This window comes from Telmatherina bonti (genome assembly GCF_933228915.1).
Source record: "Telmatherina bonti genome assembly, chromosome: 4".
NCBI classification, from domain to species: Eukaryota; Metazoa; Chordata; class Actinopteri; order Atheriniformes; family Telmatherinidae; genus Telmatherina; species Telmatherina bonti.
The window spans coordinates 14,039,264-14,061,837 of NC_136622.1; the positions used below are offsets into that span (position 1 = coordinate 14,039,264).

Sequence of the window (22,574 nt, forward strand, 5' to 3'; positions counted from 1 at the left end):
ATCCCAAGACATTCCCAGGCCAGCCAAGAGATATAATCCCTCCAGCATGTCCTAGGTTTTCCCCGGGGTCTCCCGGTGTGGAGACCCCGGGGAGATGTGGAGGAGCAGTGGCCACATCTAGGCTACTCGATGACACCAATGTGCATTTTCAGAAATTGTCCTTGGTGGTTGTCAGACAACCTTCTTCTTTATATATTGTCACCAAATATCTGAGGGAAAGCATTTAGCTGGTGGCAGACCAGACCAATTTTATACCAAGTTCAAATTAATGAAAAGACACACTTTTAAACATAACCATACATTTAAAGAGCAATGCAACTGATTAAGTCGAGCTTGTAATAGTGTAATACTGTTATGAGGACTAAGAGGATGTGTAAGCGTGTGGAAATACTACACTTACATCTACTGGCCACAACTATGTAATACTTGCACAACTGAACTTCTGCAGCGGCGCTTACAGAAGGAGAAATAAAAACAAATAATGCTTAATATTTAGGTTTTAGTGCTCAGTATAAATAGCTGTCTATTAAATCAATACATTGAATGTACTACTATCGTAGAAAAACGATGTTACTGAACTGGACAGCTCAAGTTGGCGTAAACCTCTGCCCTGCTTTGAGAGTACGTGGAAGTTACGTAAATTTAAACTTGGAAACCAATGATGCCTTTCCTAAAATCTGTAAATTTTTAAACTTCACAAAGTTCAAACCACTTTAGGAAAAACAGGATTTTTATTCTGACCTATACAAATGTATTTTCAGAAATCATTCTATTTTCAAGCTGCCACAACAAATCTTACAACAGTTTAAGATTAATACGCTAATATTGTTACATATGCTGCTATTTTTCCATTGTATTCATTTTAGCAAACCAGGCTACGCTGGGTATGCATAGATTTGTTATTCGTTTGTTTTTACTCGAAACATTCTCAATGCATGATTTTGATGCATTGGTGGTTTGTTATTGTAGGTATTTGTTATTAATTCGACAGGCGTGAATGACAATCAGTCGTGATCGTGTGGAACTGTAATGTCTGAGCTCAGAACGAACACGTGAATGCAACAAAAGTTCGGTCTGGAGAGTTAACTTGTGACATCTGCAGTCATGGAGGAAAACCAGGGCAGTGTAGATCCCGATTTCTCACCGGGTACAGCAAAAATATTTCATTACATTTCTTATTACTGTTGTAGAATAAGAGGATAAACTCGGCAAGTCATGAAAAGTTACTCTTTGTATCGTTAGCTTGTGTATTTACATAGCAGAGCAGCCGCTATCAGCCAGCTGTCAGCTAACTGTATCTAATTGACTTTCCCTTGGTTTCTCTTGTTTGCATTACTTTCATTAATGCAGAATGTTAGAAACAGTGTTCAATTGATATTTGGGTCACATGTTGGCTGCTTTGGGTTGCTGAATTCAGGTCAGCCCATCGGAGAAATGATGAGAAGCATAAAGTTAGACTATAACCCACTTCCGTGATGCTGTTATTGCTCTAATAGTAGGAAGAAAATGAAAATACTGTATTCAACATTCTCATAGTTTATTACTAAAATATTAATATGTAAGACTGAAGCTACCCAGCAGAATATGACATTTACCTCATTCAAAGCTCTGTAAATTCAGCGTGAAAAGTTACCCACCAGATAGCATTTAAAATGGGATGATGGCCTTCTTATTATGATCCACACCTTTTTCCCTGCTTCTCATTAATGTGAAAGTGTGGCCTCGTGTGGCACATATTTACTGTTCTCTGCAATGTGTCTAACTCCATTTCTTTGATTAATCATTAAGCTGTGTACATTTATCGCCACAGACCCTGGAGGGGCAGGAACAGAGAAACATGCCCCATGTGACCAGAGCCCAGAGAAAATAATCAGCAGACAGTTGACTGAACAGAGCCGATTTGCTTATGCTGCACTGTGTGGCGTCTCCTTGGGCCAGTTGTTTACTGGATCTGAAAACAGGTGGGTAGAGGATCATGCCACGTGTGTTTCTCTTCTTTGCCTTGTTTTTAATGTAGAACACTGCTCTGTTTCTCAGTGTGTTTAGGGAGCAGTACTTGCAGGGGTTGGTCTGCTGGCTGGACCTAGATGAGTCGGTGATGCCGGTTATGAAGGCCTTTTTATCAGGACTGGGGTTCGAGGGTTCTGACACCTTTCTCTCCATCCTGCAGGCTGATCCAATCTTGGCTGAAGGAGCCACTCCGATCATACAGGTGGCTGACTAGCACACAAATGATTAAATAAAGCTGAACTATGTGGGAAAGTTTATTTTTTTCTTTTCTTTGAAAATGGCTAATATAATGTAGATTAAAAGATGTTAACAAGTGTATAAATAATAATGAATCAGTATAAATAGTAAATTAGTATAAATAATAAATTATGGAGAAATTAATGTATGAAAAATATTGAAAGATAAAATCAGAGATTAGCGTGATCTAGCTAATAAATAAAAGCTAGATGTGAAATCAGACTAATTAAAATCACCCCCAAATTGTAATTGGTTTCTTTCTTTTCCCATCTTTGACTTTGTATGTTTGACATAATTGGCACAGTTGTTTTTTGCATAACCTATCTCACAGTGAAAACAATCAAAATAGCCCCAAAACATCCATTTAATCTCCGTTTCGAAAGAGGAATTAAGGCAGGGGTGTCCAAAGTCAGTCTTTGAGAGCTGCTGCCCTGCAGAGTTTTGAGGGATTGCTGCTCAAAGACCGGAGCTGGACACCTCTGAATTAAAGTAAAAGGAAATTGAGCAGTGGCTTTTGGATTAATTCCCACTTTTGCATAGAATGCACACAAAGCATATTTATATTACATATTTTACTATCAAAACAACCTTGTCACTAGTTTTTATCTTGAGAATTAATCATAGATATTCAGTACTAATTATTTTTTAAAGCATACTTGTCCTAAGTGTCTCTGCTTTGGTATTTCAGGATCTGGTGTCGTTTTCAGTCAAAGATGGTATGTATCTCTTCATGTTGGAAGGTGGTGTAAAATAATGAAAGCCCGTTGTGTTAAAGCAAATCAAATCAAACTATATTTATAAAGCACTTTTTCTACAATAAACTGCAACACAAAGTGCTTTACATGATATAAAAAGTAAACACAACAAAGAAAATTCATCAGCCCCTCGCTTCTCACATTCAGACGCATACACACTCATACACACACCCAAACAACATCAATTTCAACAGTACTCTTAAACATTACGCATACACCTACCGAGTTATTTATTGCTGAGCACAGATGAGCCTGTTAAGGAACACCATCGCAGGAGCACATCTGCACCAGGAGTTGATCAGACCACAGTATCAGGGGCTCCATTACAGACCAAAGCCATGAAAGGCGCCCCTGCAGCCATGGTCATAAAACTGACATCCTCTAATGTGCTCAGGTCAGTATGATGCCAGGGCCAGGGTCCTTATCCGGCATGTTAGCTGTCTGCTACGAGTGTCTCCACAACAGCTGGAGGAGTTTGAGGAGACGCTGGGAGAGAGGCTGAGGGAAGTAGGAGAGGAGAGCGAGTAAGTTATTACACAATGGTACCAAAAAAGGGTTGATTATTAATAAATGGGAATCAGTTACTTTTACATTTCTCAAGTTTTAAACCCAAAATTTTTATTATTTTAAATACTTAATTACTGTATGCTCTGATTTAGCTTAATTTTATAAGTGTTACTTTTATAAAACTGCTCAAAGTGCACAGTGGGAATTGCAGTCAGACCTGTTTTGATTCCATCATTTATGATAACATTAGCATAAACAAGAAATAATCTGTTTTACAGCATACTGCCTTAAAGGGATTGCGAGCCATGTGAAATAGTTTGACAACAAAGTAACCCTTTTAACTCATGATGATGATCCTTGTCTCTGTTCCTCCAACAGAGAGGAGTCGTCTAGGCGACTGAAGAGAGAAAGAGGGAGGAAGTTAAGGCGTTACCTTCTCATTGGACTGGCCACAGTGGGTGGAGGGACTGCGATCGGTGAATATTCCTATTCTAAGAACTAATCACTTTGACAAAAGAATATCATAAAAACTACCAGAGGATCACTCCACCACAAGTTTTTCATCAAAATTCTTCCCTATCGATATTTGTTGTGCCTTCATTTTGTGTTCTGTGCTCCCTGTAACCTTGTTGCCTTTTGCCAGGCTTAACAGGTGGACTGGCTGCACCTTTGGTGGCAGCAGGAGCTGGCGCCGTGCTTGGGGCAGGAGGTGCTGCTGCCCTGGGATCAGCCACTGGCATTGCAATAATGGCCTCTCTGTTTGGTGCAGCAGGAGCAGGACTGACGGGTAAGAGCACTAAATGATTATGTGTGAAAAGAAGTTCTTAACCCCAGTATGCTGACCTTACATTATGACTGGATGGTTTTATGATGTCCTCAATTATTTTTTTATTCTACAGTCACTGAGCAGACGCTTTTATCCAAAGCAACTTACATATGAATGTAAAGTGCACATATTATGTAAAGTATTTCTTGTTTTGAGTATGAATTTTTTTGTCATTCAGCACTTTTATGTTGTTTCTGCAGGTTATAAGATGAATAAGTGTGTTGGGGCAATAGAAGAGTTTGAATTCCTGCCACTGAACTCTGGAAAGCATCTTCACCTGACCATTGCAGTAACGGGTTGGCTCTGTAGTGGTAAATACAGTAAGTATGGCTGTATAACTGTAACCACTCTGAAATACCTGTATTAAGTTGTTGGCTGAATGGGGAAAATCTTCTATCTTACTATACATTTACAGGTGACCTTATTATCTACACTTAGCTGGTATCTGGTTGGATAAAACTGCTAAACTGCAATAATTCTGCTATAAGTTATTTTGACTGTGGAGACCATTGTAGTATAGTGAACTTGTGTTCAAGAAAGCAGTTGGAGATGATTTGAGCTTTGTGACATGGTGTATTATTCTGCCAGAAGTAGCCATCAGAAGACGCTACACTATGGTAATAAAAGGCTAGACATAGTCATCAACATTGCTCAGATAGGCTTTGGTGTGTAAATGAACCCAAGTTGGTACTAAAGGGCCAAAAATGTGTCAAGAAAATATTCGCCATTGCACCGCCAGCAGTCTGAATTCTTGATACAAGACAAGGTAGATGTGTGTTATTGTGTGCTGACCGATTTATCTGAATGTGAGGCTAAAATGGAGACTCAGCCCTAAGACCAGGCAATGTTTTTCTAATTCTTTATTCTCCAGTTTTAGTAAACCTCACTTTACTGACAGGGGTCACCTGGTGTGCTCTGTTGCTACTGTAGTCCATATGATTCAAGATGGTATTCTGCATACAAAGGATGTAACCAGTGGTTATTTGAGTTACTGTTGTCTTTCTATTGTCTCAAATCAGTCTGACCCTTCTCTATGTACCTCTGACATAAACAAGCAATCTTCATCTATTTTCATCCAGCCGCTCACTGAATGCCGTCTTCTGTTTTTGGACCATACTCTTTTAAACCCTAGAGGTGGTTGTGCATGCAATCCCAGTAGATCAGCATTTTGTGCCCATCTGCCACCAAAAACCATGCCATGGTTCAAAGTTTTGTTTTGTTTTTTTTTTATTTAATATGCTTTTCTCCTCATTCTGATGCTCAGATTTAACTTCAGCCCATCATCTCAACCACAATTACATTACTAAATGCATTGAGCTGCTGCCATGTGATTGGTTAATTCTCCATTTATGTTAATAAACAGTTAAACAAGTGTACCTCATGAAATGACTGGTGAATGCATGCCATTTCAAATACATATCACAAGATGCAAAATTATTCATTTATTTCTACAGGAATTTTACTTACTAACTAGATTACATTACATTGTAAAGTCAGTAATTCTATATAACCATCCTTTATTAGGGATAAGCAAAAGGAGTCTAAGACATATTTCTGAAAATAAAGTTTATATCATTTCATACATAATGCAGTACAATACAACTGAGTTTTTGTATAACATTTGCACAAAACGTGTGTGGAAATTGAAGCAAAAAAGCATGACCTTTAAACAGTTCAGTCTGCTTTGTTCTGTATACAGAGCCAGCAAAATCAATGCCAGAACCATCACATCCATGTGCACAGGGGAAACGATATCCTCCAGATAACAAGTGAACTAGCAGCCAGCCAAACTCACTGATGTTACCTTTTTGTGATTCATAATGTTCATGTTTCTGTCCAGAGAGCTGCTTGTGTTTTTCTCAGTCAATTACACCATCAATAAAAAAAAGTAGAAATAAAAAGCTTTAAATGTTGGGGTATAGATGAGGTTGTTCCAAAACTATTCCAGCACCCACCTCATATGATGCACAAAACAAAAACGACATCAATAAAAAAACAAAAAAAAACACTCAAACTTTGCTTTTACATGAAACAATACATCCATCTACCACTAAAACATACTCAGTTACAAGCTTAGTACCTACTTCACATACAACAGCTTTAAAAAAAAACACTTAACATAAGTGCTGCTTGTATGTATTAAATCAAATCCATTAATCCATTTAATCCATTAAATCAAAGGTATTGTGTTCCAGGTTCTTTCCAGGCTCCGTGGTGCAGCTTGGGGGAGTGTGGGGAACAGTACTGCTTGGTGTGGGAGTCACGTTTTCTCAGGGATCTGGGTTCAGCCATGGCCTCTCTGTTGGATGGGCTAGTCAGCATGGTGGCTCAGGAAGCCCTGAAGTACACGGTGCTCTCAGGTAGGAGGATGACTGGGCAGGAAGCACTTAGTTGCTGTTCACTGGAAATGTATTTACATGCACAAGTGGTTGTAAAATGTTGATGATATTGTTGAGTTACCTATTTTAAAACAAATGGTCTCTCCACTAAATGTATTTGAAGAGTTGGATTTTGATTCACAATATCGACTCTTTTATTAGGTCTAGTTTCTTTTGTTGTACCGATCCTTCCTTACTATCTTCACACATTTCCAGGCATTGTGACTGCTCTGACCTGGCCTGCGTCCTTGTTAGCAGCAGCTAGCGTGATTGACAACCCCTGGTGTGTTTGCCTTAACCGCTCGGCTGAGGTGGGGAAACACCTGGCACAGATTTTGAGAAGCAGGCAGCAGGTATGTTGACACCTATTACCTGCCTTAATATACACTTTACTGTAGCATGATATAGTAAGCTCAATGGCTAGCTCAGGCCTTATTGTGTGTAAGTACTGAGCTTACTTTCATATTAGTCAAATTTATTTATTTATTTTAATTTGATAGCCACAGTTTATATTGTCATGAAATGAAGGAGGGGCGGGTAGTAGCACAAATGCTAGAAATAACTGTTATCATGTCCCTATGTATAAACTATTAAATGGATTAGGCTAAATTCAGCCACATTCGTATTTTTTTGGTGTTTTCAAAGTAAAAAATTAAATGATGTATATATACTTTAAAAGCTTGAATACCATCACTATTTTTTAGATAAAATCCCTTGCATTTTGTTCAGTAAACACAACAACAATGAAAGCTACTGCTGTGTATGTCTGTACTTGAAGGGAAAGCGGCCTGTTAGCTTAATAGGTTTCAGTCTCGGAGCCCGAGTGATCTACTACTGTCTACAGGAGCTTGCCACTGATCAAGGTATGTGGCATTCTTGACTTTATGTCATGACTTTCATTAGTTATATTGTTGTTTTTCCCATTTTATTTCATTTATAAAGCAAAAAAAAGCGTGTGATGTTGAGTGATTGTGGCTAATACACATTTATGTACTGTTCTTGTGCCAAATGATAGTAACTAGTGTTGGTATAAATCAACAGGAAGCGAGGGAGTTGTTGAGGATGTGGTCCTCCTGGGGGCTCCAGTGGATGGCTCTGAAAAGGCCTGGGAGAGAATAGCGAAAGTAGTGGCTGGAAAAATAGTAAATGGATACTGCAGGTACTGCATTTCACTGAAATGTCTGTAATAATGTTTACATTTTTTCACATTAACATTCTGCTGATATTTTTATTTGACACCTTTTGTTACACCATCAAGGTTTGTTAACTTGCTTTAACATAAGGCTTTCTTACTTATCTGCCTACTAAGAGGGGACTGGCTCCTGGGGTTTTTATACCGCAGCTCAGCTGCACAGCTGTCTGTCGCTGGGCTACAGCCAATCAACATCCAGGACCGACGAATTATCAATGTGGATCTTTCCTCTGTGGTGAGTTAGATCTTATGTTTAAATCAGGTTTAAGTTAAATTACAGCTGAAGGTCAAAGAGATGAGTTTAACATTATATGATTTTCACCATCTAAAAAAACCCACTGTGAAGCGTCAGACGGTGTTCATTATGACAACTGCTTTGATAAGTAATTTGTTTTTGTTGTTATTGTTTATTGTTTTAAGTCATGCAGGTGGTCCCTGGCTATTTATCTGACCTCCTTTTACATTAGGCACCCCCTGGTTTTTTCCAGCTCTTCAGTTCTTTCTAAAGTCAGGACTAACCTCAGGGCTGCAGAAGTTCATGCATTTAAAAAAGAGACTCAAGACTTACCTTTTTAGCTCAGCTTTTAACAAACTTCTTATTTTTTGGGGGCATACATACATTTTCTGTGGTTGTGTGTAGAAGAAACTACAATAAGGTGTGTCTTTTTGAAATTGCTGTGTTGTATTTATTAGTTTATGAATGCATGTTTTATTTTTAATATGCATAAATAGTTTTTATTATGTAAAGCTGTAAGTGTTGCTTTTTGTATACTAAATTGCTTTAAAAATGAGATTTGACTTGACTGTATGAGAGACAAGTGACATATTCATTCATGACGTACTCAGAGAAGACATGCAGGCATTCTGACCTGATACTCTGATTTTAGTTGGTTTCTTTTAAACTTTATTATTCTTTACTAATCGGGAACTTCCTGTGGTCTACAGAGATCATCTTTAACAAAATATTAATTTATTTGGATCTGTAGGTGTGTTTGCTACTTAAAGACAGTAAAAAAGTTGTAAAGGGGATACTAAACCATGTAAAGCTGTTGCTAAGCATTCTCATACATTTACCTATTTGACATCTAACAGATACTATTAAGGCAGGATGGTCAGATTAGTCACGTGTCTCTAAAAAACTTGTAAAACATTTTGTTTACCATTACTAAAAGTTTTTCATTCCACATTTATGAATGTGTTTAGGCCGAGATACATATCAGATAATTCACAAATCAGTTCAATGTCATATGCTTTTGTTTACTATGTGGAGTTAGATAACACCCACCAAACATGTTAAAGTCGTGTGCATCACCTGTTGAACACATCATTGCTCCTTCACTCAGAAACTCTTGTATGCTGGCACTAAAAATGCCGACGTTATTAATACTGAACTAACTCAGGCATTGTCCTGCTGTTCCAGTGTGGTTCATTCTGCCAGAGCAGCTGTCTTTACAGACTTTTTTTTTTTTTTTACACTAAATCATTTAAGCCCCCTCTTTTATGGCATGCTTTGAAATAAACTCTGATGACATAGATGAGTCAAAGCTTTGCTATTTAGCTCCAGATGATTGAGCAGCTAAGTTTTTTTTTCCCACTGAATAATAAGAACCAACTTCTGACCTTTAAGCTGCTTTGTAAATTATCATTTGTCTGCTGTTGTGCAGGTAGCCTTGCTTTCTGAGGCTTTTTATCAGCTTTCTTGGTGAATATAGCTGCCTGGAAACAAGATGTTTCAAAATCCTTTGATAATAAACCATTACAACAAAGTTTTGCGCCCTGTGATGGACTGGAAAGCTGTCCAGGGTGTACCCTGCCTTTTGCAGCTGGGATAGGCTCCAGCTTCCCTGTGATCCTTCATTGGACTAAGCGGTTAGGATAATGAGTGAATGAATAAATGAACAAAGTTTTGCTATTAATGATACATTATTAAATAGTTTTATTAGTACTTCAAAAGAGACGGTTGTTTAAATACCTGCTAAAAAAAAAAAAAAAAAAAAAAAAGGCCGCTGCTGGTCAGTTTCAGTTCACAGCCATCCCCTTTAAAACAAACATACTTTAGCAAAAATATGCACTGTAGTTGTTTAGTTATAACAGGTAAAGCATTAGAGATTTTACATGATGCACCATCAAACATTAAAAAAAGATTTTAGACATGAAAAACACTAGTTTATATTTGTAAAGTGGAGTGTGGAAATTTTATTTATACAATAAATAAATGGATAAATCCACAAACGAATATACAAAAATGTGATTTACAAATAAATGAAAACAATTATTTTAGTCATGATTGGAAAAAAAATAATGTTTCCTCTTCTCAGGTAAAAGGTCACTTGGACTATATGCGTCAGATGGACACCATCTTGGTGGCAGTAGGAGTTCCCACCAAAGAAGTCCCAGGAGCTTCCTTTGCTCTTCCTCAGTCTTTAACGGTTACAGAGGGGACAGTGGGCATCCCTGAGCAAACCTCCAAGGAGCAAGAACTGAGCATGACACAAAACCCTGCTGAGAAGGCTGAGAAAAGCAAAGACTGGAGCGATGTGGCAGAGACTGAGGGGATGGTTGATGGCTGGGACATCCCTGATATTTCAGATCTGTTGGACTCATTAAATGAGACGGAATCAGATGGTCAGCTCTCAGTCAGAGAGTACACACAGAACAATATACTGTTTACTGATAATGCCACATCATCAGAGCTAAATCCAGAGTCTGACATTGCAGACGAGACTGGCCTGGATAATGAACACGTATCATGGAGCTGGGATGATACAAACTGGACCGCAGAGCACTGAGATAAATGAAAGCAGCTGTACTTTTTAAGAGCATGTTCCAGGACCAGCTGCTTCATGCAAACTCGCACTGAGAAAATATTTCATTCATAACACAGTGACATGCCAGAGACTGCACAAGAGTCAGTGCACACATATGGCAGCTTCTTTAAAAAAAAAAAAAAAAAAACCCGTCTTCAACTGACTGATTTGTTTCACGGCTTCACAGTTTTGTAGACAAGCTTAATTAATAATTTATTACTAATTTATAATTTTGTAGGTCAGTATATTTTCTTTAACATACTGCCAATGTGGTCATTTGTTTCTTCATTAGCTGCTGATCCATATCCTGTAATATATGTGTGGTGTGCAGGTTTTGTACATGCTACAACGCCGTTCCTTTCGCCTTGCTTATTTCTATCTGTTAGCTTGGTTGCTATGGATATAATCACAACTATTGGATTTCCATAAGGCTGGGGGCAGTTCTGTGAATGTGTTTTCTTCACAGTCTTTTTTGTTCCCTCTACTCCACTCATAGGACTGCAATGTGAATTTTACAAGCGAGTTTCATTACATTGCACTGCCACTGAAAACTGGAAATAGTCTGTAGCTTGGTATTGTATGAAAGGAGAATGTCAAGCATGTTGTAGTTTTTTCCGTTTCTTTTAAAAAAAAATCACTGAAGAAGAAGCGGTGTAGAGGTTGATGAATTTTTATACATTTTTCAATCTTTCCTTTTTCTGTTTAACCATCTTAATTCATAAGGTGTTAATTTTTCTGAGTGTCAGTAATTGGCATGAATCCCTCTCCCGTTCTCAACCATAACCTATTAGCTGCCTTTATTCCTGTTATTAATCAATCCAGGGAGTGAACCTGATTGGGAAGAAGCAGCGGTAACTCAATCCCAGCATGCTCCGCATCCAGCAGATTGACAGCATCAGTAGCAGTGGCAGGGGGGTGAGCAGGGTCAGAGGGCAGAGGTGAGGGGGAGGTGCTGGCAATGTTTGGCTCTCCTGAGTTGCGTAAAGAGATGGAAAGCGCTGGTGACGGTCTTCTGGGTGACCGCGAGGAACAGCAGGGCAGGAGCTTCGCCAGGGCTCGCTTGAAGTCCCTCATGAACAGCGGATAGATGATGGGGTTCATTGTGCTGTTGCAGTAACCCAGCCAGGTGATGGCATCGAAGAGCTCAAGAGGAACACATTCGCACACTGCCTGGACGAAGACCATGAAAAGTTGGATTATAACACAAACAATTATATGAAGAAAGTTCAAAGTTACCTAGAAAATGAGTCGGAAAATATGTGAATTAAAAAGACAGAAAGTAAGAAGCTTCAAGAGGGCTGGATTATGCAGGAATACAAATCAACAACTACTTAGATTAGGTCTTCATATCGGCAAGATTAATTTATGGTCATAATATTCCTGAAATGAAACAGCTGATACTCACAAAGCAGATGGACGACCTGAAGTTGTTAAAACCATGTTGTCTTTATCATTACAGACATTTGGCAGCTGATTGAGGCACTGTGTGTTGGGGGTTTTAAGATTTAAGGCTTTAGTGCAAAACTTTATAGAAAACACACAAGAAATGTTTTATTTATATAAATGCGATTCTGATCTCCAAAATCTCACCGGCTCTCTCTAAGTTCCTAATCCCAAACAGCACGCCTGCACCATGTTTGTTAGAAGTATATATTCAATGTAAACATAAGGTCATATTTCTGTCTAACCTTAATGTTCTTTGTTTATTTGATTATTCTTTTGGCAACTTTAAAAAGAATCAATTATTTTGACGTTTATTTACCAACACTGTTTCTGAAATAGTTGCAAAACTGTTGAAAAGTGAAATTCCAATTATTCATCTCAATTTTTCTGATTTTTTTTTTACTATAATTTTATTTTTTTAAACTTACTGTTCAGAACACTAAACCCCTTTCACTGAGAACTAATCTCTTCCTAATATGTACTTATCGGATTCTTATTCAAATTGTGGTGTTCACCAAAATCTTTGTATCTTGGATTCATTCTTAGCTCAAAGCAAAGCCTATGAACACTCAGGAGTTCTCTTACAAGCATCTGAGTGTTGATACATTTGAATAAAAATAGTTTGTTTTGTTTTCTGATCAGATTCGTTCCCTCAACCGCATAAATATCGCTCTCAAATATAGTATCGTAACAATCATCAAGCATGAGGCAGGGTACACTTTGGGCAGGTCACCAGTCACAGTAAATTATACTACAATTGGGTTTTTATTTTTTTATAATAATAATTACTTTTAATTTTTCTTAATTAGAATAGGTTCTTATTCATGGTCATTTTTAAAAAATGATCTTTCACCAGCCATTTAACCATATGTCATTGGATGATCTTTCACCTAAATTCTGCCTGACATGGAAAGCTGCTGAGTCATCGTGATACCATAAAGCAGATATCTCTACCCTGGTATCCAGTAGGTATTGGATGTGTCCCTGCAGCAACACACCTGATTCAAAAGAGTGGATCATTGTGTAGAACATGACAACAAGCTGTGGAGATCAATTTTACTTGAATCAGGTGTGTTGCAGTAGTGAAATCTTCAATAACAGCAGGACACCAGCCCATGAGGACTGGATTTGGAAATTCCTAACAAAGAGCTCAATGAAGCACACCCTGTTGCAGTTGGTTGGTGACAGTATGCACCCATTTAAGTTCGTTTGCAACCTGCTGTTAATCAAGAGAAGAAGAATCAGCCCAGGGAACAGAGAGTGGCTGTTGTTAACTTACATTTCAGAATAAACAAATAAGTTTAAAACAAAATGCTAAAAATGGAACAATAAATAAAGTTTGTTCTTTTATGTATGCAAGACTAAAGTATAATAACAAAAGAGTCTGCCAAAGGAGAGTAAAATATATCCTTTCTTTTCTTTTTTTTTATCTTTGGCCCCAGCTATTAATAACTGGAGATGATCTGTCATGTACCGGACATACTCATCAGTGCATTAAAGGTCCTATATCATACGTTTTTTTTTCTACAGTTTTGTATGATTGTCAGAGTTTCAACACAATGTTTTCAAAGTGTATCACCACAAATGCAGCCTTGGTCCTTAATTCAGCCATTTCAAAAGTTGCTCTAATGAGCTTTACAGATAACAGGCTGTTTCTGTGTCTGAACCTTTATATGTTCATGGGCAGAGCCTGTTCACACCCCTCTCAGGAAGAGGATGCAGCTTTCGCTGACACATATTTGGTAAGGGCAGGCTGAGTCAGCTGGGAGACAGGTCAATGGCAGTATCCACTACTGGAGGGGTGTTTTTATTTCCATTAATGAGGTCACAAAGGGAAAGCTCTCTGATTCACTCATTTTAGCCCTTATTTTCGAAAAAGTGGAGCAACAAAGGGAGAGAACTGGCAGAATTTTCTCATTTCTAATTTCCAGAGAAAACAAAGTAAGTTGTTAGTTGGAATCAAAACCATCATTTTTTCCATCACAAAGATAATAGACAAGAACATTTTTTCATGTTGTCTGTAAAGAGAATGATGTTAAGCACCTCTCCTGAGGAGGAGGCGGAGTCATGACATCCGAGCAGCTGGAGTTTAGCATCGATCATTTATCTGTCAATAATTTATTCTAATAAATTTACATTTAATTTATTAGATCTCATACTCATTTTTATTATATTAATAAATTAACGTGCATATTTATTTGATCCTGGTTAAAGGGAACTTATTCATGTATAATAAAAAAAAGAAACTAATTACTTTCCTAAGTAATAAGTTAGTTTTTTCCCATCATGCTCTGACTCTGATAGCTGAGCTACCTTTTTGGACAAGTAACTGTAACTGTAATGAATTACTTTTCTGAAAGTAACTATGCTGGTGTTTATTCAATTATGCATTAAGTACTCACGATATTTTATTCTTTTGTGCAAAAATGCCCCAAAATAGATGCAGGTTCAGCAAAAAAAGAAAAAAAAAAAAAGCTATGTAAAGCACATAGTTAAAAGATGCTAATAGGCTAATAGGTACCAGCAACACAAACAAAAAAGAGAGTAGGTCCCAATGTAGTGTGTACAACCATAGTAAGCCACTTCCTAGAAGAGTTATTAGGCTTTGTAGCTCGTGAATGGGACGTGTTACATGAAGGTAATATTTACCCCCTGTTCTTTTTAATATCTGTAGTTTCATGTTAAAATTTACTGCTACTCTGCTGTTCTGGTTGGACCAAATGTATCTTCACTTCTGCAGTCTGTGCTGTGTGTACAGCAAAACTGAGTGTCCAAGTTGCTTCATATGTTCATAGGAGCTTTATTAAAGAACACTAAAAACAGTTAAATATTGGGCTCCTCTGTTTCCAGACGTTCACTCTTCTCTGCAATGGCCATCTCTAATCTTCAATTTGCGACTGTTTTGTAACTATGATGTCCATGCCAAAATAAAATACATCTGTATTGCCATATATAATTGTACATTGTGTTACATACACGTAGTTCATTACAAATGTAACAACTGTATCATGAAGTGAGTCCTGTCTCTCATGCAGTATTTTTATATCAGTATTTATGTGCCCTTTTTTTTTTTTTTTTTTTTTTTAAACTTTTGAGCACCTGCCCTTTTAGAGGTGTCTGCACGGGCCGGATCTGATGCAGGATTTTTATAAATAAAAAAAGTGTTATGTACAACTTAAGAACAGATTTAAGAAGATTTATTAGAAGATATTGGTCAAAGCAGCTCAAAATACCTATTGTGATTCGAGAGCAATAGTGAAGGAGGAAACAGCTGTTAGAGGAGAGCTTCCAATACTACCAAGATGACACAGGGAGGAGGTGGGAATGAGACAGAAAGGAGGGGTATGGGTTTCACATACCACATTGAGTGTGAAAAAAAAGAGAGTGCAGACAGTCAAGTCTCTGCTCAGTATTATGCGGGGAAAAGCGAGAGAACACAGATGGGAAGTCAAAATGACTGGATCATTGTAAGCTTGAAAAACAGGACAAGTGTCATTACCAATTTAGATTAAACTGTTTTTTTTTACATTCATTTAGTCTTGGTGAGGTTTTTCTGTTTTTCATTTCAGCCTTTCTTATTCATTGAGTAATTAGAGCGTATATTGAATTTAGTCAAATGGAGATCAAAATGCAGTTAGAAAAACAGTTGCAAATGGCACTTCAGTAATTTGTTTTTTCGACTTTGGCATGAGTCAGATGCACAGAACCAAAATGCTTCTGTGCCAGTTCAGCTTGGCAAGGCTGAACTGGCAACAAAGCCCAAGATGGAAATAGCTTTGTATCTAAGAGTTTTTTTTTTCTCTTTCTTTAGTCTCTTTTCATTTACTTATCACTGTTTTAATTAATGCCTAGCACATTTTTAATATAGAAACAATAACATGAAATTATTAAACAGAAAGAGAAAAAATGCTGGCAAAGATATATGAAGACATATTTTCATGCATGGAGGGAAAGGAGTGAAAACTCACAAATTTCTTTTTATACAATTTTACATCAAGAAAATTTGTACTGATTTTATTTTTTTATTTTATTTTTTTATTTACTGATGAGCTTATTTCTGTGTTCAGTATCAGGTGCCTCTTACCTGAGCCATGTTGGTGATGAAAAAAGGTAACCAAGCACTAAAGAATAGCCCCAGTAGGACTCCCAGTGTGAGACTGGCTTTCAGCGCCCTCCGACCCTGCCTGTGAGCCAGATGACGCTCACTATTCACTGAAGGCTGTGGTCAGTAGAGAACAAAAAAGAAAAATTAATCCACAAGGCATCCATAAATTGCTATTTTTGCAAAAGCTGCTTTTTCCCATTTAGCCTTTTTGATGTGGGAGTAATAGAAAATTAAATTAATTAAAGTTTTACTTTGAATAGTGACATGCTAGGCTAATTGCTTAGCCTTTTATCAGTTAGCATGACTTTTGATATAATAACTCAAATTTAAACAATTAGCTTGTCACAATTTAAAATAATATTGTAATTGTGTATTGCAATAGTGACAACACATTATTTCAGGCTGACATTTGGGCACAAGTTTATTAGGCTGTGACCCAAAACAGACGGCTATTTTGACAGAATTAAGCTATTACATTCAGGATTGATTCAGCCCATGTGCATGTGAGATTCTTCTGAAATAAATGTCTTTATACATAATATAGTTCATGTTTCGACATTCGAAAAAGTGTTTTTAAATATACTTCAAATCTGCTAAATCACCTTTGTAATTGTCCTTGAAAATACTAAGCTAACATTTATGCTCTTCAGATGGTGTTTGATTCACTCTCGTTACATTTACTATATTTTTTTAATTTCAGTCTTCAGTAGCACTACAAGGTCCTTACCATGTCAACTGAGATTCATCTTTTCTTCTAATAATTTTATTTAGTGAGGCTGCCACTAAAGGTCTTTTTAATTGAATAGATGTTAAAAATGAAAAATACATATTTTCAGAGGTATTGTAGTTTTAATGTTACCTTGCCTGGCCCTTTTTGTTGTTTTCTCATATTGTTTGTGGTACTATTGAGCTTTTGTGGATTTAAAGTTATACAATTTTCAAAGAACAGCTTTAAATAATTGTAAGGTATCAACACATATGAAGATTTTTGTTGTTGTTGTTGTTATGGGTCAGCTTCTCTGCAAAAAAAAAAAAAAAAATCCCTCTACAGGCATGCACAAATTAAAGGTCAGCATCACATTTTTTTTTTTTTAGTAATGTTGCTTTTCTTTCTTTTTTTAAACTAGCAAATAAAAAAAAAGTTAAATTATTGTTTTTTTTTAAATTACTCTCTGCTTAGACAAACTACTATGTCTTACCGGCACATTTTGTGACATAGGAGGTCCTTGATGACTGCAGTTGTCTCCGTCTTGCTGAGGTGGCCCAGCAGCAACGCCAGGTGAAGGGGGTCGAGAGGGTTCTCCAAGGGAGTGATAATGGTGAGGAGGGTTACTCAGTGCTGCGACCCTCTTTGCCTGTCTCCGTGCTGCCAGAAGTATCCGACAATAGGTGAAGCAAATTGCGCTGGAGGGCAAGAAGAAGGTGAGCACAGATGCCACTAATGCAAATGGCAGGGTGACCTGCAGGCGGCACTGAAAGGAAGGACTTCCTGATGTTGACAGCTGAAAATAAGATTCTGGATACAGTTTGTCTGAGGAGCTGATGTTACTGATGCTGACTTCAGGTATGGGTGAGTATCCACTCCTGTGACCTAAGCTGTGCCATTTCATCTCGATGGGCAAGAAAGAAGTCAGTGCTGCTAACCCCCAAGCAGCTCCTACAAGAAGTAGCGCGCGAGATGGGGTCATCCTCTGCTTGTAGCGTAGCGGTGAGATAATGAAGAGGTAACGGTCCAGACTGATCACGCACAGGTTGAGGATTGATGCACTGCAGCACATGACGTCGAAGCAAAGCCAAACTGGGCAAAAGGCAGGCCAGAGCACCCAGGCCCCACACAGCACATTGAGCATGGCAGGGGGCATCACCACCAACGCCACCATTAGGTCAGAAAAGAACAAAGAGACCAGGAAGCAGTTTGAGGTGCAGCGCAAAGAGCGATGGGCAAACACCAAGGCTATGAGCAGCATGTTGCCACAGACTGTCATGAGGATGATAACAGTCAGCATGAAGGCCAACAACCACGGCCCACTGCCAGTGATGTTCCAGTCACTTGTGGTGGGAAAGCTGCCATTGTAGCTGCCTACAGAGCCAGACAAGTGAGAGTCAATCATTGTGATGGCTGGCGATAATCAATGAATCAGCTCCTTAGGCTTCCTCTCCAAGCGCCATGAAACACCACATTCCCCCTCCCAGCAAAAAAAACTAACGCTTAAGGAACATAGTTAAATAGAAAGATGTCTTGTTCTGAGAACCAGTCCAACTCTTTGAATACTCTCCATGGACAAATATCTCCATAACCCCTTTGGCATGAAGACCTCCAAGTGGAGTGGTCTTACTTCCACGGCTGCCAATGTAATGATTCAAATCTCCAACAGTGTTTCTCTCATCTCTTCATAGTGTCGAGCACTTCCCTGCCTCGTCCACAGCTAAGAGCCAGAATGAGCCAATCAATAGCAGAAAGAGGGTTTTTCAGCTGCATGTCACAATGATGACAGGCACTGGAGGAGGGCACAGAGAGAGCTTATGCTCCGCATATGCAGCCAATGAAGGTGAGAGGACTCACTGAAGATGAAAAGAGCAGGGAAATATTCTCAGAAATGCACCTCACCTCACAGAAGTGGATATGCTCAGCTTTTGCAAGTCCTTTGCCGAGCTGGAGCGCCGCTGCCATAGACAAGTCCTGTTATTCTGCGATACAACAGAGGGGAGCAAAAACCAATACACGCACAAAAAAGTGCAACAGTCATTTAAAAGCGAGGCTCTATTCAGAAGTGCTCTACAAGTATCATGCTCCTTGTAAAGCTGCATCCCTTGCTGCTGTTAATCCCTGTGGCGACCACTCCAGCGTGTCTCCTAGCCGGAGCGCACAGCTACTGAGAGGGAACGTGTCAAAGCATTGAGCTGTTAATGCATAACCATGCACAATCACAGCCAAGATATGCTAATTCTGCATCATAGGAACTGTGTGGGTGGTCTTTCTCCTTGTTTGGTTGTGGTGATTTAATCTACTGTGGTAAAACTAATAACACTTTTGTGATGCATTATGAAGATCTGATATGTTCCCTTCAAAGAAAAAGGTTTTTTCTTTTAATATGGATGCAGTTCTCATATGTCTAGGCTTCGAAGATGATGTTGGAAATTGTTAAACATGTGTTTTAATTAATCTGCTAAGATTCTTTTTTTCAACACTTATAGTTCCCCCTCCAGGTGTATATATATTTCACTTCAAGTCAATTTTCACACCTCCATTACCACTGGTAGAAGTTTAATAATAACCTTCAGTGCTTATGCTCTGATAAACATTGCAGAACAAGCATTTTCAGATGAAGAATATAATGTAATAATGTATATTATTTTTGTCATTCAAGTTTATAACAGTCTTTAACACAGTACAACCATGTTAAATAAAACATATTGAATACATAATTAATTATTTAGGAAATAAAAAAATTAAAGTACTAATGCATAACTCAGCACACAAACATGATACATAATGCAAGTCTTCCTCCTCTCACATGTTAAAGGCATCTATTCCCTTTTTATATTCATTAGAAAATGACTCCAGAGCAGTCAAACTGGCTCTTTTTATCATTCAGTTTTGCTATTATCATGTCATAAGAAGCATTATCTGTCATTAGCGTAATCAGGTCTGACTCTTCCAGTGGGGATGAATGATTGTAGCTGCTGTAATGAAGCCTGTCAATGCCAGCGCCAATTCTGCTTTAAATGTCGCTGGTGGGGATTCTGATCTCTCTCCCAGTAGCCAGAGTCAGGAGAATTCCAGTACAAATATTCTGAAACTTTTCCCAATTTTACCAATTACCTCTTTCCAGAAGGAAAACCAAAAGAGCATTCCCAAATTGAGTATAAGAACATCCCTTCCACTGTATTACACTTCCAGGACAAGTTGTTCTGTATCAAATCCATACCGTACTGCTTTACTGGTGTAAACTAATACCTGTATATAGTTTTATCGTGTGAATTTACTCCACACATCCCTGATGAACTATCCAGTATTTATTATGATGATTTTCTGTGTGTCCTACTCAACGTTGCAGTTTAGATCCCTTTGCTGTATTCATCTTAATAGTTCATGTATTTCACACTGGATATCTACATTACAACAATGTTGTGAATAACTTAAGACTGAGTAAGCAGGTCTTGGCAGCTGAAAAAAGAATTTTATCATATTTTCTCTGACTCTTGATTTAATGTCTGGTGCTCCTATGTTAGTTATTAAGTATGGATGTTTGACATCCCTATGATGTTTTGTTTTTTTTTTTTTTTACCAATATCTGACATAACAACTTTATCCAACTCATAATTTCCGATACCGATCTCTACCGATACTGATACTTTTGGAGCAAGTTATGCCAAACAAACAAAAATATGTAGAAAACTGTACATATATACAATACATTATATTTGATCATTTTGAGTTACAGGAGACACATCTGAAGAGTTTGACATATATAACAGGCATACTGTGTAAATGCTTTGTCAATAAAAAGTAAATAATTATATCAATAATTTCCGATATTACACTTTATTGTTGATATTGTTTGATAATATTGGTATGCTGATAATATTGGACATCTCTAATCTTAAATGGATGTACAATCAAAAATCCCTTCTTTTCTAGCCCAAGCCTTCACTGGTTTCTTAAAATGACGGAAACACACCATCTTCATACTGGTCACCAGTGTTATTTATGTTCCCCTTCAGCTATGATTTCCACAGGAAAGATTTCTATTTTTAGATGGATTGTTCCAGACAGAGCGATACTGTTGTGTGCACTGAGACATCCTGAGCATCTTCTGTAAGTATAATAATAATATTGCAAGATTGTATTATTTCCCATCAAGTCAGGTTTACCTTTAGCATTTTTTAATGAGGTTTTAATTGGGTTGAATGGGGCAGTGATTCCCTTTTCAATTTGAGTCCATTCAAGGTGGGAGTCATTGCCAATCCGGTGTCTGGCCAGTTTTACCAAATGCTACACCATTATGATGTTCCACAACAGACAAAGAAAGGCCTCATTTCCTCCTTGCTGTTAAAGTTTTTGCATGGTGATTCTATTTTTTTTTTTCAATTCCCCAAATATGCATTGATCATGTGATTATACTTCTTGAAATTTCCGGTAGGAATTGTCACAGACATCCCCAGTGAGATATAATTAAATTTAGGGCTACAGAAATTTTAATTGTACTAATTTTTCCAGTCAGTGTGAAGTTTATTGATTTCCATCTGTCCAGGTAGTTCTTTATGTTTTTCTTTTTTAAACAATGAGATCATGTGAAGGTGCACAATGTTATTCATGTCAGCAATCAATTTTATACCAAGATATTTCATCCTTGATTATAGCCATCTCATTAGGAGTGTACGAACTGCTGCTGGATGGCTTCCCTTGGAAATAAGACTAATATCTGACTTGTCAATTTATTTAAAAGTCAGAAATTTGAGAAAACTTTTCAAAAGTGTCTAAAAGTATAAGGACTGATAAAGCTGGGTCTGCAGTATGTCAAAGGATATCATCTTGTATACGCAGACTCCTGCTATTCCTACATTTGCTCTTATTGCACTTTCAAGAGGTTCAATGAATAAAATAATCAATAAACACGATAGCTGGATTTTCTGTTTTATTTCCCACCAGAGCTGAAATCATTAGTCCATTTATTAGGGCTGAGGCTTTTGGTCCAGCTAATGAATCCAAACGTAAACCAAAAAGCTTCTAAGACATAGATGGAAACCCCAACTTAACCCTGTCAAACTCCTTCTCTGCGTCAAAAGGGGGAAGGCTGCTGCCAGGATGTTTTCAGACGGTGGAAAAACCGTCTGAACTTGTTTGAAAAATGAAAATGACTTATTTTGATCATTCAAAAACATGACTGTTTATATTAAGGACACTTTCACCCCTAGCAGTTAACTTCAGCCCACACATTGTTGTCTTATGAAATTCAGTCTTTTATACGCAGAGAGGACTGATTTCTTTCTGCCTAATGCTGTATTTTCTACAATGTTGGATAATGAGTCTCACTTTCACCTTACAGCAAAAAGCTTCTGTTGGCCTTTTTCTTCTTTTAGGAAATATCTGTTACATTTGGCTGAAAAGCTGCTATAATGGTATTTGCATAAATTTAAAATAATTTTCCTTTTAGTCTTGACAAACGTGTAATTAGTTTTTTTTTTAGTGTTGTAACATAAAAGCTTTTACACAAACTCAGATGTAAGTTTTTAATTGAGTACCATAGATAGTGTTTCTCCTACTGTTCATTATTTATAGTTCTAATGGGTTTTTCTGATTTATATTCACT

At 37.7% G+C, this 22,574-nt stretch overlaps 2 protein-coding genes across 2 annotated transcripts; one reads left to right on the forward strand and one right to left on the reverse strand.

Annotated features, from left to right (window-relative positions):
- Positions 1-1,104: 1,104 nt before the first annotated feature.
- Positions 1,105-10,819, forward strand: tmco4 (transmembrane and coiled-coil domains 4; the record flags this gene model as incomplete). Its single annotated transcript, XM_079238442.1, has 14 exons — positions 1,105-1,147; positions 1,811-1,961; positions 2,038-2,212; positions 2,936-2,963; positions 3,397-3,526; positions 3,888-3,985; positions 4,153-4,296; positions 4,536-4,655; positions 6,531-6,695; positions 6,930-7,066; positions 7,492-7,576; positions 7,755-7,872; positions 8,023-8,140; positions 10,224-10,819. The coding sequence occupies 14 exons, from the start codon at positions 1,105-1,107 to the stop codon at positions 10,692-10,694; spliced, it is 1,983 nt and encodes a 660-aa protein (XP_079094568.1). The 3' UTR covers positions 10,695-10,819.
- Positions 10,820-11,525: 706 nt separating this feature from the next.
- htr6 (5-hydroxytryptamine (serotonin) receptor 6) lies at positions 11,526-18,371 on the reverse strand (the record flags this gene model as incomplete). The annotated part of the gene is made up of 3 exons (XM_079238881.1): positions 11,526-11,882; positions 16,240-16,374; positions 17,460-18,371. 3 exons carry the CDS (start codon positions 18,369-18,371, stop codon positions 11,526-11,528), a joined length of 1,404 nt encoding a protein of 467 aa, XP_079095007.1.
- Positions 18,372-22,574: the final 4,203 nt, after the last annotated feature.